Here is a 13,702-nt window from a genome sequence, read left to right as displayed (position 1 = left end):
TTCCTGCCTGTGCAGGTGTGGGGTGTTGTGGGGAGTCTGGGTCTGGGTAACCCCGTCTCCAAAGACTGGGGTTGAGTGGGGGAGCTGAGCCCCCAGGCTGGGCTAGCTGGGAGCTGCTGGCTGTTGGGAAGGGAGGAAGAGATGCTTTTGGGTAATGACTGGAGCTCTGGGTTTTACCTGCTGACTTGTCCATCACACAGTAATCAGGTGAGTTCTCAAAATACACCAGATCTGTTTTTGTGGGCTTCCTGAAGTTCTTGTTGGCCACTGTGAAGCCAGTGCCATCCTGATTCATCGTCACCTGGATGGCCCCGTTGTATTTCTTCCTTAGGTAATCCCCTGTTTTTCGAAAATCTGACATTGCCAGCCAACAAGTCCTTAGTGTGCAGGAGCCGCTGACCCCGTGGCATTTGCACTCCAGCTTCAGGAAGCGCTTCACAGCCTGTGGGAAGAGGGATGCATAAGGACCAGTGGTCATCCTGGGCATCAGGTATTGCACTAGTGTCCACTCATTCCTGGTGCAGCTTATCAGCCCTTGGCTGTGTGGGATGGAGCTCCTAATTGGAGATGGGGGCTGTGTACAGAGGTCACTGATGCCAACATCACCAAGGACACAGGAGGCAAAGGGAAGTGGGGTCCTGCCATCCTCGTGGGGCCATTCCCCAGGGCAAAGTGTGCAGAGGAGCACTGTGAAGGCAGGGCAGCATCCAGCCCTCATCCCCAGAAGGAACCGCCCTCCAGAGATGCCCAAGGTCCTGTTTCTGTGGCCAAGCTATCTCAGCTGCCCAGTTCCCTATGGAAGGTCCCAGTGGGATGGGCAAGTGCTGGGCTCTGCTGCAGGGGCTGCACTCACCATCCTCCCGCAGCGGTTGTTGTGCAGGTTCATCAACGCCCGGGCATCCTTCACTTTTTTCTCCTTGGCATCCACAAAGGCTTTGGCAAAGCGGATCCCATAGTTGATGTTGTCGCTGCAGCCGCCCCAGTCGAACTCCCCGCGCTCGTCCTTGGAGCGGCCCCTCTTGAGCGGGTCACAGCTGCAGACCTTGAGGTCCCCCTGGCTGCACGCCCGCGTGATGGCATAGACCACCCCAGCCGAGGAGATGGCGTAGACGAAGGCGGCCTCCCTGCTGCCTGCCACGGGGAGAGAAACAAGGATGGGGAATGAACGTGCCAGGCTGTGCCAAGCACCTGCATCCCGTGAAAGACCAGGGCATGGGGAGCGAGACCATCCTGTATGTGGGTAAGCCAAGCCCAAACACCTCTGCTGACTACAGTGTCCAGACTCAGCTTCCCTGGAGCCTTTCACACTAATTGAAGTGCTCAGGGTACATGTCCACGGGTGCTAAGCCTGCAGGACCAGCCAGCACCCTTCTGTCAGGGCCACTTCCCTCCATCCCAGTGCTGTGCAGAGCATGGAGGCAGCGCCAGCCCCGGCCGGGCTCCGCTCTCCCCACACAGCACAGCCCACTGCCTGCTATTTTATGTCTCTGGTTCAAGTTTGCAGCTGTTTTTATAATGTTGTAAAAGAAGCTGCAAATCAAAACCATGTTAGTCTTCATTTTGAGAGCCTTTGAAAGCAACTTCAAAGGCAGCAGAGGTCTCTTTGGGCCTCGCAGGATGGGGCTGTGGCGAGTAGCTTTCATCATTCCCCATCCTTTGCCAGGAGAGGATGCAAGCAGGAGAAAAGGTGCCGTGATGGGAACAGAGAGGTTGAGCAGGCAGGCTGCAGCATGGCAGGGGGAGGGCTGCATTCGGGCTTCCAGTCCCCTTCCCTCCAGTCAGGTTGGGCATCTTCCTTGTGGCTCTGATGCTCGTCCAACCCATGGGCAGCTGCCCCATCCCCCCGCCAGCTAGGAGCAAGCCCCCCACTGCCTGGCTCCCTGCGTGGCGCTCACGTGTCCTCCATACGAGCTGCGAGTGGGAAGACTCTTCCAGCCGCTTTTGATTTGGAGGCCACATGGCTGGATACTCCTGGCACGTCATGGGATGCAGCAGCATCTGTCCTGCAGTGCCGCTGCCTGTGCCAGGGCTTGCACCAGCTCCCAGGGCCTGTTTGCTGCCAGATGACTCCCGGGGCAGCTGGAGCCCATGATGCTGCTCCTGCTCTGGAACTGCCCCATCCCTGTCCCCATGGTACCTTTTTGTTCCTTGGGTACGTTTCTTGGGTGCATCCCTGCTGGTGTTGTGTCCATCCCTCACCTGGAGCGGGAAGGTCCCTCCCGAGCAGGGGCCATGCCCAGCCCTTTGTGCAGGGCTGGCACCTGCCCCATAGCCATGATCCTCCTCCACCTTGGAGCCTGAATCAAGGATTGGAGCTGTGTCTCTGCCTTGCCTCCCTTGCCATGCGAGGGAACAGCCAGTTCCCACGTGAATTGCTGAGTCCTGGCCAACCCCGCTCTCCAAATATTTATATATCCCATTACTGTTTACATATGAGCCTGTTCTCCGGAGGTGTCTCCTTCCCCCTTCTCCCCCAGCACTCCCCCTGCTCCATCTCATCTGGTGCAGCTATTCCAAATGCAGTGCTCTGCTCCCATTACTACTTGATTAATTTACAAGAAAAGGCAAAGCTCTCCTCAGGGAGTAATCCAAGCCACCGGGCACAGCAGCCCAGTGAGAGGAGAGACTCTCCCAGGAAGACAAGGCACATGGTGCTGGGAAGGGGACAGGGCAGAACCTACTTCGCAGCATGACCCGGCCGAAGACAGTGTGGTCCCGGTCCAGGGTGCTGCAGTTCCAGCGGTGGTGCCGGAATTGGTGCTGGCACTCCCGGATCCACTCCTTGGCTCCTTCCCCAACCGACTGCATGATGTCAGGGTACCTCTGGCAGAGCTGTCGCTGCTTGTTCACCAGCCCGGGGATGTTATCACAGATCACCCTTGCACCCAGCGCCCCGATGTACCTGCAAGAGAGAATGGTACCACATTACTGCCCTGCCTGCAGAGGGGAGTCATAGAATCACTGAATATCCTGAGTGGAAAGGGACCCACAAGAATCATCAAGTCCAAGTCCTGGCCCTGCACAGGACACCCCCCAAAATCCCACCCTGTGCTTGAGAGTATTGTCTAAACACTCCTTGAGCTCTGGCTGCATCGGGGCCATGACCACTGCATTGGGGAGCCTGTTCAGTGCCCAACCACCTTTTCCCAATATCCATCTCCAGGCATTGCGTTGCGTCCTGTCCCTGGTCACAGAGAGCAGAGATCAGAGCTGTCCCTCAGGAGGAAGCAGCAGACCCCAATGAGGTCTGACCTCAGTCTCTGTTAATTTCTTCTCCAGCTGAACAAACCAAGCGACTCCAGGTCCTCACCTTGGTTGGTGCGTCTTACACTGAAGTCCAGCTTTCCCTTTCCTTTCTAGCTGTGTCAGAGCTGCTCCAGGCTCTGCCCAGGGTGTCTCTATGCAATGTGCCCCCTTGGCATGGGAGAACTGTGGGCACATGTCAAGATCTGCCTGGGGCTGTGGTTCAGACAGGCAGGACACAGGGACAGGACACAGGGACAGGGCACTGCTGAGCCATCACAGCCTTTTTGTTTAATAAAATAATCCTGAGATGCACCAGCCAGGAGCAAGCAGAGCTTTTCTCAGTGCATGCATCACTGCAGGAAGGAGCAGGGAATCTGTGGAGCCCATCTCCCCCAGGAGACAGCCAGCTCTGGGTGCTGTGAGTCATGGGATGTGTCCCATAAGCCTGAGCTGTGTCAACTCCTCGGGCAGCAGCAGAGAAACTTGCTGATGTGCAAAACCTCCCTCTCACCCTCTTCCCAACATCCCAGCCCTGCGCTGCCACCCAGCCCTGCTGAGCACAGCAGGATGGAGCCCAGCTGAGCCCCGTGTGGCTGGCGCAGGCTCTGTCCTGTCTCCTGCCTGCATTCTTCAGGAATGTCCATAGCATAGACACCTGTGCCATGCACAGGTGAAGGAGGAAGAGGAGCAGGCTTCACCTCTTGTTGCTGCACTCCTTACTCACACTGTTATCCCCAGCTGTTGATTCCTCTCTGTGCATCTCCTGAACATTTACTCTCATGCCCTGAAGCTGCACAACTGATAGAACTGTGCTGTGGCTCCTATCCCGCCTGTATCCCAGTCCCCTCCCTGCAGCAGTGGGGAGAGAGCAGGAACTCCGAGCAGAAAGACAACGCACAAACAGCAGCCTGCCAGAGCCTGGCTGAGCCCCATGGGCAGCTTTCCACAGCCACCGGGGAGGGATCTGAGCTCTGCGCCACACTCTCACACCATCCTGGACAATGGGAGCAACATGGAATTTTCCATCCCTGTCAGCTCCTGCCTGCACCACCCGCTCGCCCCTCTTGCTGCTTGTGCTGGAGGATGATTTTTGCCGCAGAGCATGGAGCTGGGATTCTGGCTGGAGGGGATAAGGTTTGGGTGATATTCAGAATTTTTCTAGCCCCCAGACTGGAAGCAAAAACCTTCCTTCAATAATAAAAAGCAATAAGCTTGGACAATATTTCATTGTCTCTCTCTGGACATGTTCTCTCAGTTCTATCAACCCCAGAGAGAGCTCCCAGGCTCAGGAAAGCCCTGCAAGCACAGAAAGCAATGGGATCTCTTCCCTCTTTTAAAATATTTTGTTTAAATGCTGGCAGAGGCACAAGGTCATCTCGGGTTGGAGCTGAGGATAATAAATCCAGCTCCCCATGGCTTTGCAAGCCCAGACTCCAAGGGGCAGTGAGCATTATTGTCACAGGCATGCTCGCCAGCCTTTCATCCTGAAGCAGAGGAACAGGGAAGCAGCAGAAGCTGTTTGGGAAAGAAAAGCCAACAGGAGCTCCTCGAGCACTGCTGACTGCGGGTGTTTCACTGCCTTATTCATGCCACGCTGTGAGAGCAGCCTGTTCCTTCCCATGGCGGGCAGGGCAGGACAGAGGAGCATCCGACAGCTGGATGATGGCATGGTGGCATTGAGTGGGACTGCAGAATTCCTATGGGGAAGCATGGCCAGGTCTCTAGCCCTAAATTCATTCTGCCCAGCAAGGATGGGGATGGCTGGCTCTTGCCTGTGCTGGCAAGAGCAGTGCTCAGATGCTGGGAGGCAGCAGGTTGCAGGATGGAGGTTCAGAAGGAGCCAAAGCTCCTCTTCGCTGGAGAAAAGGGATGCTGGGGAAGCTGGAAAAGGTAAAATGTTCTGTGATGGGCCACCTCACCATGGACCTTGTGGGGACCCCATCCCCTGCCCTGTGCCAGGGCTACTGAGCTGGTGCACTGGTGTCCAGTCACAGCAGTGGGCTGTGAGTGGGCTGGGACAAAGCAGTGGGCAGAGGAGCTGCCTCCCAGACTGGAGAGTGATGGATAAAGCACAACACCATCCCCTGGGAGACCGAGATCAAGGGAAACCCTCCAGACAAGATAAACACTACGCACTCCCTTTTTCACACTGGAAGCTAATTACTTCTCCTTAGTTCTCCTGCCAAATACCCAGATCAGAGCAAACATTATCAGCAGGAGAAAGTGGAAGGAGAGCAGAGCAAAGGGCACCAACTGCTGCGGGAGCACCTCACCATGTGCACCCCAGAACCACCAGGGTCAGAGGCTGCATCTCCCTTTGCCTGTGGCCTGTGGCAGTGGATTTACAACAGCACCTATGGGATTCCATCAGAGTTTATTTACTGAAATCTAGCACACAATTAAAGGGAAAATTCCTCCCATGGCCTGGAAAGACTGTGATTATCTCGGCAAAGACGAAAGCTTCCACTTGGTGAGAAATGCTCCAGTTGGGTTCAGTTACTCTGAACTGGAGCGAGACGAGGAACATCAGAAAATTCTGCCAAGCAGAGTTTTGGGAGGGGAAAAAACCCAAACATTTGTTTTGGATAGATGAAAGCATCCCTTCCAATTTTATTTCTCAAAATCTGTGACATTTTAAAAACACTGCAATGGGAAAGACAATGGATATTCTGAGAAGTCCCCAGCTGCCTTATCAGAACTTTGTTTTCAAACAAATGAAGTTGTGCTGGAAGTGGCACATTTCTGCAGCGCTGTACTCAGGGGGAATCTGCATTTTTCCAGCTGAAAAAAAAACCCACAAAACCCAAGCCCTGAGTTCAGAAAACTCTGTGAGAGAGAACTCCTGATGCTGGAGGCTGCTCAGGCCTGGACTTCAGGGTTGGGAGGAGAGAGGCAGAAGCAGGAGCTGGGCAGCCTGCAGTGAGGAGGAGCTGGAAGGGAGGGAAGACGGGAGTGGATAATTAAGTGCATGCCCATGGGGATAACAATCCCCCACCCTGTCCAAGGGGATTCCACGTGCTGCTGCCTCCTGAGGGTGCATAAAGCCCTGGCATCGCCCTTTGCCAAGTGAAGAGCTGTCTGCCCAGCTCGGGTGAGGGGCTGGCACAATCCCTCTGCCCACCTTGGGCTGCACGATGCTGCAGCGTGCCCTCTTGCCGATCAGTGTGCAGTTCCGAGCTGGGTGCATTTCCCGTTTTCTCCCGGAGTCCCGCTGCCCGGAGCCGGCAGTGAGGGGCCGTGCTGTGGGACACTGTGTGCCGGACCTCCCGCCCTCCCTTCCTTGCTTCTCGCGAGGCAGCAAAACAGCAGATGATGCAGACTTCATGTTCCAAGGGCAGGTACCTTTGGAGCCCTCTTCTCTCCTTGCCAGCCTTCCTCCCTCGTGCAAGCTGCGGGGATGCGTCCAGAGGCACGGCTGCAGCAAGCTCGTCCCAGCATCCCGCGAGTGCCGATGCACGAGGGAACAGGAGACAGCCGTCACGCTCTGGCTTCCAGTTGTTGTTCTTGTGGAGAGTCTGCTGACTTTGGCTCTTGTAAACAAGGAGAAACCTAAATTGCTTCTAAGATAAACATGCAAATCAGAGGCAGACGCATCTATTTACTTGGCAGCGTGCAGGCTGTGCTAACCCCCTTCCACGGCTTGGCTGTGCTGGATGTGTCCTGCTCCTGTGCTTCCCAACAGAGCCTGCCCGGCTTCGCCAAGGATTTGCAGGCTCCTGTGGCTCCTCGTGTCTCTGCCCCCTGCTCAGGTGACAGTCTGAACACCTCAGAGTTTCCACGGCTGCTCTCCTCCTTGCATGTGCTCACTGGGAAATATCAGGTGGGAAATGTCTCTTGGAAAATGAGGTTTTGAAGAAAGAAATTAATTTCAAGGGAATTTGTAAAGTTACATGGAATCAGAAACTGTTCTGTTGCTCTTCCATAATACCAAGGTGTTCCTGTGAAATAACTGAGTGCCCTAATTCAGTTTTCAATGAAATTTATACTAGACATTGCTTTAGCTAAGACTTCATTTTTCACCATGTCATAAGGCATTGGAAAACCTATTTGAACATGACTAGATTCTAAAAGGGAAATTTTTGGAATTGCCATTCTCAGGCAAATCAAAATTTTAATGCTCTGAATTAAAACAGCTGCTTGAAACCTCCTAAGTTCCTACTGTGGGCAAACTGGGGTTGCACGAGCACCATTAAAGGCACAGTTTTAAATTAGATTAATAGAAGCTAAGCTTAACTAAAATCACTGTCACAGCTTTATGTGGGAGAAGGATGTCTGTGCAAGCAGCTCTGTGATGCAGTGGGCCAGGATCCTGGTGTGAGGAAGCTCAGGGAGCCCACGCTGGTCCCTGACACACAGAGATGGCTTTGAGGTGAAGGGATGCTCCTTCCACTCAAAGGGTCTTAGCGATGGCATCAGGCTTGGCTCTGACATCCCAGGTAATGGGTTTTCAGCTGGAGAATTCGCCTTTCCTGGCACAGCGACTCCCTACCATCTGCAGGGTGTGTTCAGGGCAGGTAAGGCAACCTGGAATCCCTGGACCCCCAGCCATGTCGGCTGCTCCTGGGGGTTCTGGACAGTCTCTGCTCCTGAGGTCTGAAAAGAGCTCTGAGGCTGAGACCAGAACATGGTCTGCCTTCTTGGTGGCATCAGAGGCTGTGGGAGTCCATCCCCTGGTGATTCAGCTCCCTGTTGCTCTCTAAGAGTTTTGACAGTCCTGACAATCAACTTGGGAGCCGAACTACCCTGGCTTTGGGTCTCTTCCCATCCCACTGAGTCCTCATGAAATCTGTATTTTGGTGGGAGGCTGGAAAGCCCTAGGCAGCTGTTGGAGACACCTCATGCAGATAGGATCAAATCCAACATCCCTGCCTCTTTGCCTGCTAAAGAGCAAATTCCATCATGCCTGGCAGCATTTCACCTCCTCAAGTTCTTTGCATACTTCCCAAGGATGCTGCACCTTCCTTCCTCCGCTCTCCCTGCTGTGGGAGACAATTTATAGCCAACTGCCAAGCACTTTGGGTTGCAAGGTGCTATAGACATCTGAGATATTATTTTAGTATTACAAACCCTGAGTATTTTATTAAGCCCCACTGGGAACAGGGCCATCCTGGCCTGCTGGAATTCTTAATGCCTTGGAATAATTAATAGTCCTAATTTCCTCACTTAGACCCACTACTCTGCGTGTTGAGAGTGTTAGTCTCACTCCAATAATTTTTAATATCATAATGCTGAGCCACTACCCGTGCCACTCAAGGGACATGTTTTTCCTTTTCTGCACTGTTATCTTTCTCTTTCTTGTGCATTCCTCTTTTAACAGTTGTCTGCCTTCAGATCCTGGCCTCTGTCCGCTCTGTGTGGTTTTCCTGCACCCCAGTGCGGTCATTGGGATGTAGTTTCTGTGAGGAGGACTGAAACACTGTGGTCCTGGGGAGATGGAGCAGATGGGTACTGTACTCTGTTGTCCCCTGGGCAGATGTGGGAGGCTTTGCTGTTGGCATCTTGCATAACAGTGACCTGAAAATTGGGGTCTGAAAACTTTGGTCAGTGCTGGGTGAAAGCTGTTCCTCAGGGACATTGTTGGTGGTGCATGAATACAAAATAATTGCTCATTAAAAATATCCTTTACCCTTAAGAATCAATTTTTTTCTCCCCAAATCTTAAAGTCCTTTGCTAAGAGGTGGGGAGGTAAGACAATTTCTGTTAGTAAAGCTAGATGTACAATTCTCTTTTCCATCCTGTGTGTCGGGTGTGAGCTGCTCCGGGAAGAAGTTGTGTGTTTCCATGGGATCTGGCCCAGCACAGATCTCCTCATGGCACTGCTGAAATCACTTTTGGTAATAGTAAAAGCTAATGAGTTTGGAAGAGCAGAAGGATTTTTTCCTTCTGCCTTTCTTTCTAAGAAAGATTTCCTATAGGTGAAAGTGACCCTAATGAAAAATGGACTAAGCAGCACAGTTAGGATTATTATAATGGCGCAGAGTGACTGAGAGAACCCATCTGTTCCATCCACCCTAACCAAGAACACCAGGGCTGCTGCAAAGGCCACGGGGTTCATTCTCCATCAGTCTGACTTTACTTTAAAACTTATTTTTCACAGCACGGCCGCCTGGACAGCCGGAGCTGCAGAGCGCCTCAGGATAAAGACTTCCTGGTCACTGACCTCCTGCTTTTATTGCCATGCAAAGTGCTCTGCAACAACAAACTGACAGCCGGGGCGAACACCCCAGGATCTCAGTGTCCCAAGTGCTCACGTCCTCTCCCCTTTGAGGTGGCAAGTTCTGCTCCCAGTACTTTGTCCCCTGTCCCTGCCCGTGGCAGAGGGGTTGGAACGAGATGCTTTAATGTCCCTTCCAATCTATTCTGTGATTCTGTATCTTGCCTCCGAGAGTGCCAAGACTGAATGGGTGATGAGCTGCTCTGCAGCCGAGGTGCTGGTGGTGGAGGGAATGGTTCAAGGCACAGGATGGGATCACAGCCAGGGACACACAGGCGTCGCAGCCCCCACACAGCCTGCCAGACCCTCTACTAGCAAAGCCCTCCGGGGGCTGCTGTGGGTCTGCCCTGCTGAGACTGGCACGGAGGGGAGGAGCGGCACCCTTGCGCCCCAGAGGGTTACACAGTGGGCTGTGGAGCTCCTCCATGCAGCTGTCTTTCCCTTGGCTTAATTTCAAACATTCCTATTTATGCTATTTCCCCTCCCACACACCTTAGCATGATGCCTGCTTAAATGAGCTTCTCTCTCCTATATCCTGTATCCACATATGTGTGGCTCCATTTTTCCATCACTCCTTGTGCCCATTCACTGTACCTGGACCATTAACAGCACTGGTGTCACAATGGAAATACATCACAAATCCTGGAGAATGCTAGCGGGAGCACAGCTCCTGCCAACAACCCATCATGGTGAGAATATCCCCTTCTCCATCTGCAGTGGGGGTGTCCTTGCCAAACCCTTGGCCAGAGCCTGACACCATGTCCAGGGGTTGCTCTGACACAGAGGGAGCGATGAGCACTCCTGCTTCATGATTTGCCCTTGGTATGTTTTCCATGCCCATGAACACACTCCTCCTTCCCTGGCCAAGGAAGGGAGCTGGACCATGATGGCTGCCTGACTCTGGACTGGTCATCCCTCAAAATCCTCATACGGACATCACACCCCAGGATGCAGCAGCTCTCTTGGAGCCCCCGTATCCTGCCAGCACTATGGGTAGCCCCATGTGGTTGCCAGGCTCCCACATGCTCTCCAACCCACACCCAAACTTGCGATCCTCTTTCTTTCACAGATTTGTTTTATCTCTTTGGGAGCCTGATGCCTCCCATCTGTTCCAATGCCAGATGAAATTAAATATTTGTAGTTTCCAAGGGCTGTGGTTAGCAATAAACAAGTTAGCTAACAAGGATTTGGTGTGCTGGGGAGATGGGGGGGGTCCGTGTGGGTTGCAGGAGAGTGGGTGTGTGTGAGGGTGGGATGCAGGGGGGTATGCAGGGCTTTGTGTACATTTTTCTTTAACCAAACCTTTAATTTCAGAATGGCTTTCCACACCAGAACAGCTCTCTAGCCTCTCAATAGCGAGTAAACTCTACTTAGTTATTTACACCAAGTTTGTTTATTGCACAGTTTATGTTTATAAGCAACATTTGTCTAATCTCCAAAATCTTTCCAAAGGAATTTTGGAGGCCGCTTTTGGGGCCTGACGGCCTCTCACGGCGCAGGGCACAGCCCTGCCAGCCGCCATCCCCCAGACGATGCTGCTCTCCATACTCGAGTGCACGCAAGTGTAAACGGGATTTAGGGATTTTCCCGTTGCATTCCTTCTTAATTTCTGTCTGTGTTTCAGCTGGTATTTTGTTGCTAAGTAACACTTTAGAGTTTGGAAGCATTTATGCAAGGGTGCTGCTCCCCACAGCCACAGCCATCCCGCCGTCACTGTTAGTCACGGTGGCCTCGGAGCCCGGCCACAACCACACAGGCCAAAACCCCACTGTCCCCAACCTGTCCCCTCTGCCCGTGCTCTGAGCACGTGCACATGCACACACACACACCCACAACCACTCTTTTGGACGCCAAAGTTCACCCATTCCTGGCGTTTCTGTGAGGCAGCTGAGCCATGCCTGACGTCACTGAAAATTAATAATTTGCAGTTGTTTAGAAGAAACATTTGGTTGATATTTCCTTTCCATGTACTGTGATCAGAGGGGACCCAGTTTTTCCTATTAAACTACTTAAAAAGTTGACTCTGAAAATGAGAAGCATTTCCTCTAGTTCCACAAGTTTATTGTGTGTGAATCCCTAGAAGAATTTGGCAATAATAATTAAAATAAGGAATGATGATGCACCACTAAATGTATTTACTGTAACATCAGTGGTGCTAAAGATGTACTTGGAAACCTATGCAAATCACTGAATAACTTTTTCCCAAACCACAGCTGGTTGAAACCATTTTCAGTAAAACACAATTTCAACTAAACACGCTATTGTGCTGGACTGACACGTCCAGCACAACAGCGCTCAGTTCAATTTAGGCTTTTCTTAGGAATGTTCAGCTTTCCAGAAGAGAAAGTTCAACTGAAAGTGTGAACCTTAAGAGTTTAATATATTCAATTTCTAATTGGTTTTGGTTTAAAAGTCACGTATTTAAGGTCCTTGGAACCAATACTACTTGGCAAAAATGTCCGAAGGCATTGTGCCTGGCTGCACCGTGGCCGTGGGGCTGCGCGGGGGGACCTGCCCAGCCCCAGACAAGCGCAGCTCCCCAGGGCTGCCCTGCTCTCCTCTCCCCTCGAGCTGCCAGCCGGGGATCGGTCTGCAAGCTGAGAACACAAACTGCTGTGGGAGCTAAATCGAGCTTCCTCCAAACAAGCCATAGCTACCGAGGCTTAAAACGTGGCTGTTTTTCCTCCCGCTTGCTGGGAAGCGACACGCACTTGGAATGAGGGCAGACCGCGGCGCAGCCGTTGTGGGGAGAAGTGGGGTATGACAGTAAGGGAAATAGGTGATTTTAACACTCTTCCTAAGGAAGGAATTTTCACCCTTCAGCATCCACGTGTGTTACCGGAACTGCCCATCTCTGGGCAGATGATGCTGGGACTACTACATTCCTCTTTTTTTTCCCAGCCATGTCATCCCCCTGCACTCACTCCTCAGCTCTAACAAACCTCTCTTTCTCCAGCCTCCGCGATAATGGAAATAATCCAACTTCTCCACTGTCCCCTCCTTCCTTCCTCGGCTTTTTGCATTTTAGCAACCTCACCTTGCCCACAGAAGCCATCCTGCCTTCACCTGCCCTGCTGGGTTGGGGCAGAGCCGGCTAGGGAAGCCAGGTCAGTGCTTGTATCAACCTGAGACTCCTCAACAGTGACTCATTTTCTCTCCCAGTGATTCCAGTTCCCCATGGCTGACCAGGCTGCAGGAAACCTCTGGGCATGGCTGTGAACAGCCTTGCTCTTTCTACTTTCCATTTGCCACCCCCCCACCCCCCCGGGCATTTTCTGGCCTCTTGAAGAAGTTGCTTTTGTGCTTGGTTGCCACCAGCTGCCCGAGCAGCATGTCCCCCGGGCTCCCCGCTCCCTCCCAGCCCCACGGCTTTCCCATCCGCCTTTCTCACCCTGGAATCGCTCTTCTAGGGATGCCAGCCCGGCCAGGGCTGCCACACGGGGAATACTTGTGCTATCTGCCTGACTATTAGGTGCTCCCTGGCCCTTACAGAGTGCTCCACGGTAGCTGAGAATTTCCAGAAACTACCGTTTTCTTTCAGTGGCAGATGGGTTGAATTTGATCAAGTTATGCCGAATCCACCGTGATCTGCTAATGATGATGAGACTGGCATGGAAAACACTGTTTTCCACAAGATTAGAGCGGACTTTTATAGGGTGGGTGACACTGAGAACTTTCCTGCAGCCAACTATTTTTTTTCTCCAGTGTTGCTGAACTACTGAAGCAGCACAGGGTCGATTGGAAAACTTTGAAATCCTTGCTTTCCTAATTACTGTCATTCTGCAGAGATGAATTTTCATTGTTACACAAACCGCGGCAGGAGGAGACTAATTTCCAGAAGGCTTTTGGTATGGCGTCATTTCTATCTGTTACAAAGCCTCATCTTATCTAAAGGAGGGGGGACATCAACTTCTTCGCTTCCCAGGAGCAAAGTAACATAACTGTGCAGGCAACTGTGCAGCCCGTTGGGATGGGAGCTCCGGCGGGATCAGGGGAGCTGCTGTCGCTTCCCCTGTCTAAACCGTACCGATGGGCTCAGCCTGATCCTTGCCGTGCCCGGGGAGGGATGACTTCCAGAGGTGTCATAGCGCACGGGGGGCTCCCCGACAGAACCGGAGGTCCCCGCGGCAAGTCCCATCCCCAAGGAAGGAGCCGGCGTCATTTTCGGGGCGCGGGGTGCCCGTGACCACTGCGGTGACGGCGCCTCGGGGAAAGACTCGGTACCGGCCCCGGGGCGGCTCC

The 13,702-nt window shown here is 52.8% G+C and overlaps 2 protein-coding genes across 2 annotated transcripts in view; both read right to left on the bottom strand.

Moving 5' to 3' along the window:
• WNT2B (Wnt family member 2B) overlaps window positions 1-10,736 on the bottom strand; it is a 12,627-nt gene extending 1,891 nt beyond the window's left edge. Inside the window, exons 1-4 of the mRNA XM_008638961.2 lie at window positions 6,368-10,736; window positions 2,682-2,902; window positions 854-1,131; window positions 178-442 (exon numbers count right to left, since the gene is read on the bottom strand). Of these exons, the coding sequence (XP_008637183.1) occupies window positions 178-442; window positions 854-1,131; window positions 2,682-2,808 (670 nt within the window). The 5' untranslated portion in view covers window positions 2,809-2,902; window positions 6,368-10,736. The remainder of the gene's footprint in view (window positions 1-177; window positions 443-853; window positions 1,132-2,681; window positions 2,903-6,367) is intronic.
• On the bottom strand, window positions 1,138-2,675 carry LOC108448392. Its single transcript, XM_017741125.1, has one exon. It carries the CDS (start codon window positions 2,497-2,499, stop codon window positions 1,549-1,551), a length of 951 nt encoding a protein of 316 aa, XP_017596614.1. The 5' UTR covers window positions 2,500-2,675; the 3' UTR covers window positions 1,138-1,548.
• Window positions 10,737-13,702: the final 2,966 nt, after the last annotated feature.

The sequence above is a fragment of the Corvus brachyrhynchos genome, unplaced genomic scaffold, assembly GCF_000691975.1.
Source record: "Corvus brachyrhynchos isolate BGI_N302 unplaced genomic scaffold, ASM69197v1 scaffold338, whole genome shotgun sequence".
Lineage (NCBI taxonomy): Eukaryota > Metazoa > Chordata > Aves > Passeriformes > Corvidae > Corvus > Corvus brachyrhynchos.
This window is presented reverse-complemented; position numbering and strand designations above follow the sequence as displayed.

What these genes read in the sequence shown, in the direction of transcription:
- LOC108448392 (XM_017741125.1), bottom strand. Translation starts at nt 2,499, where the DNA reads ATGAGATGGAGCAGGGGGAGTGCTGGGGGAGAAGGGGGAAGGAGACAC.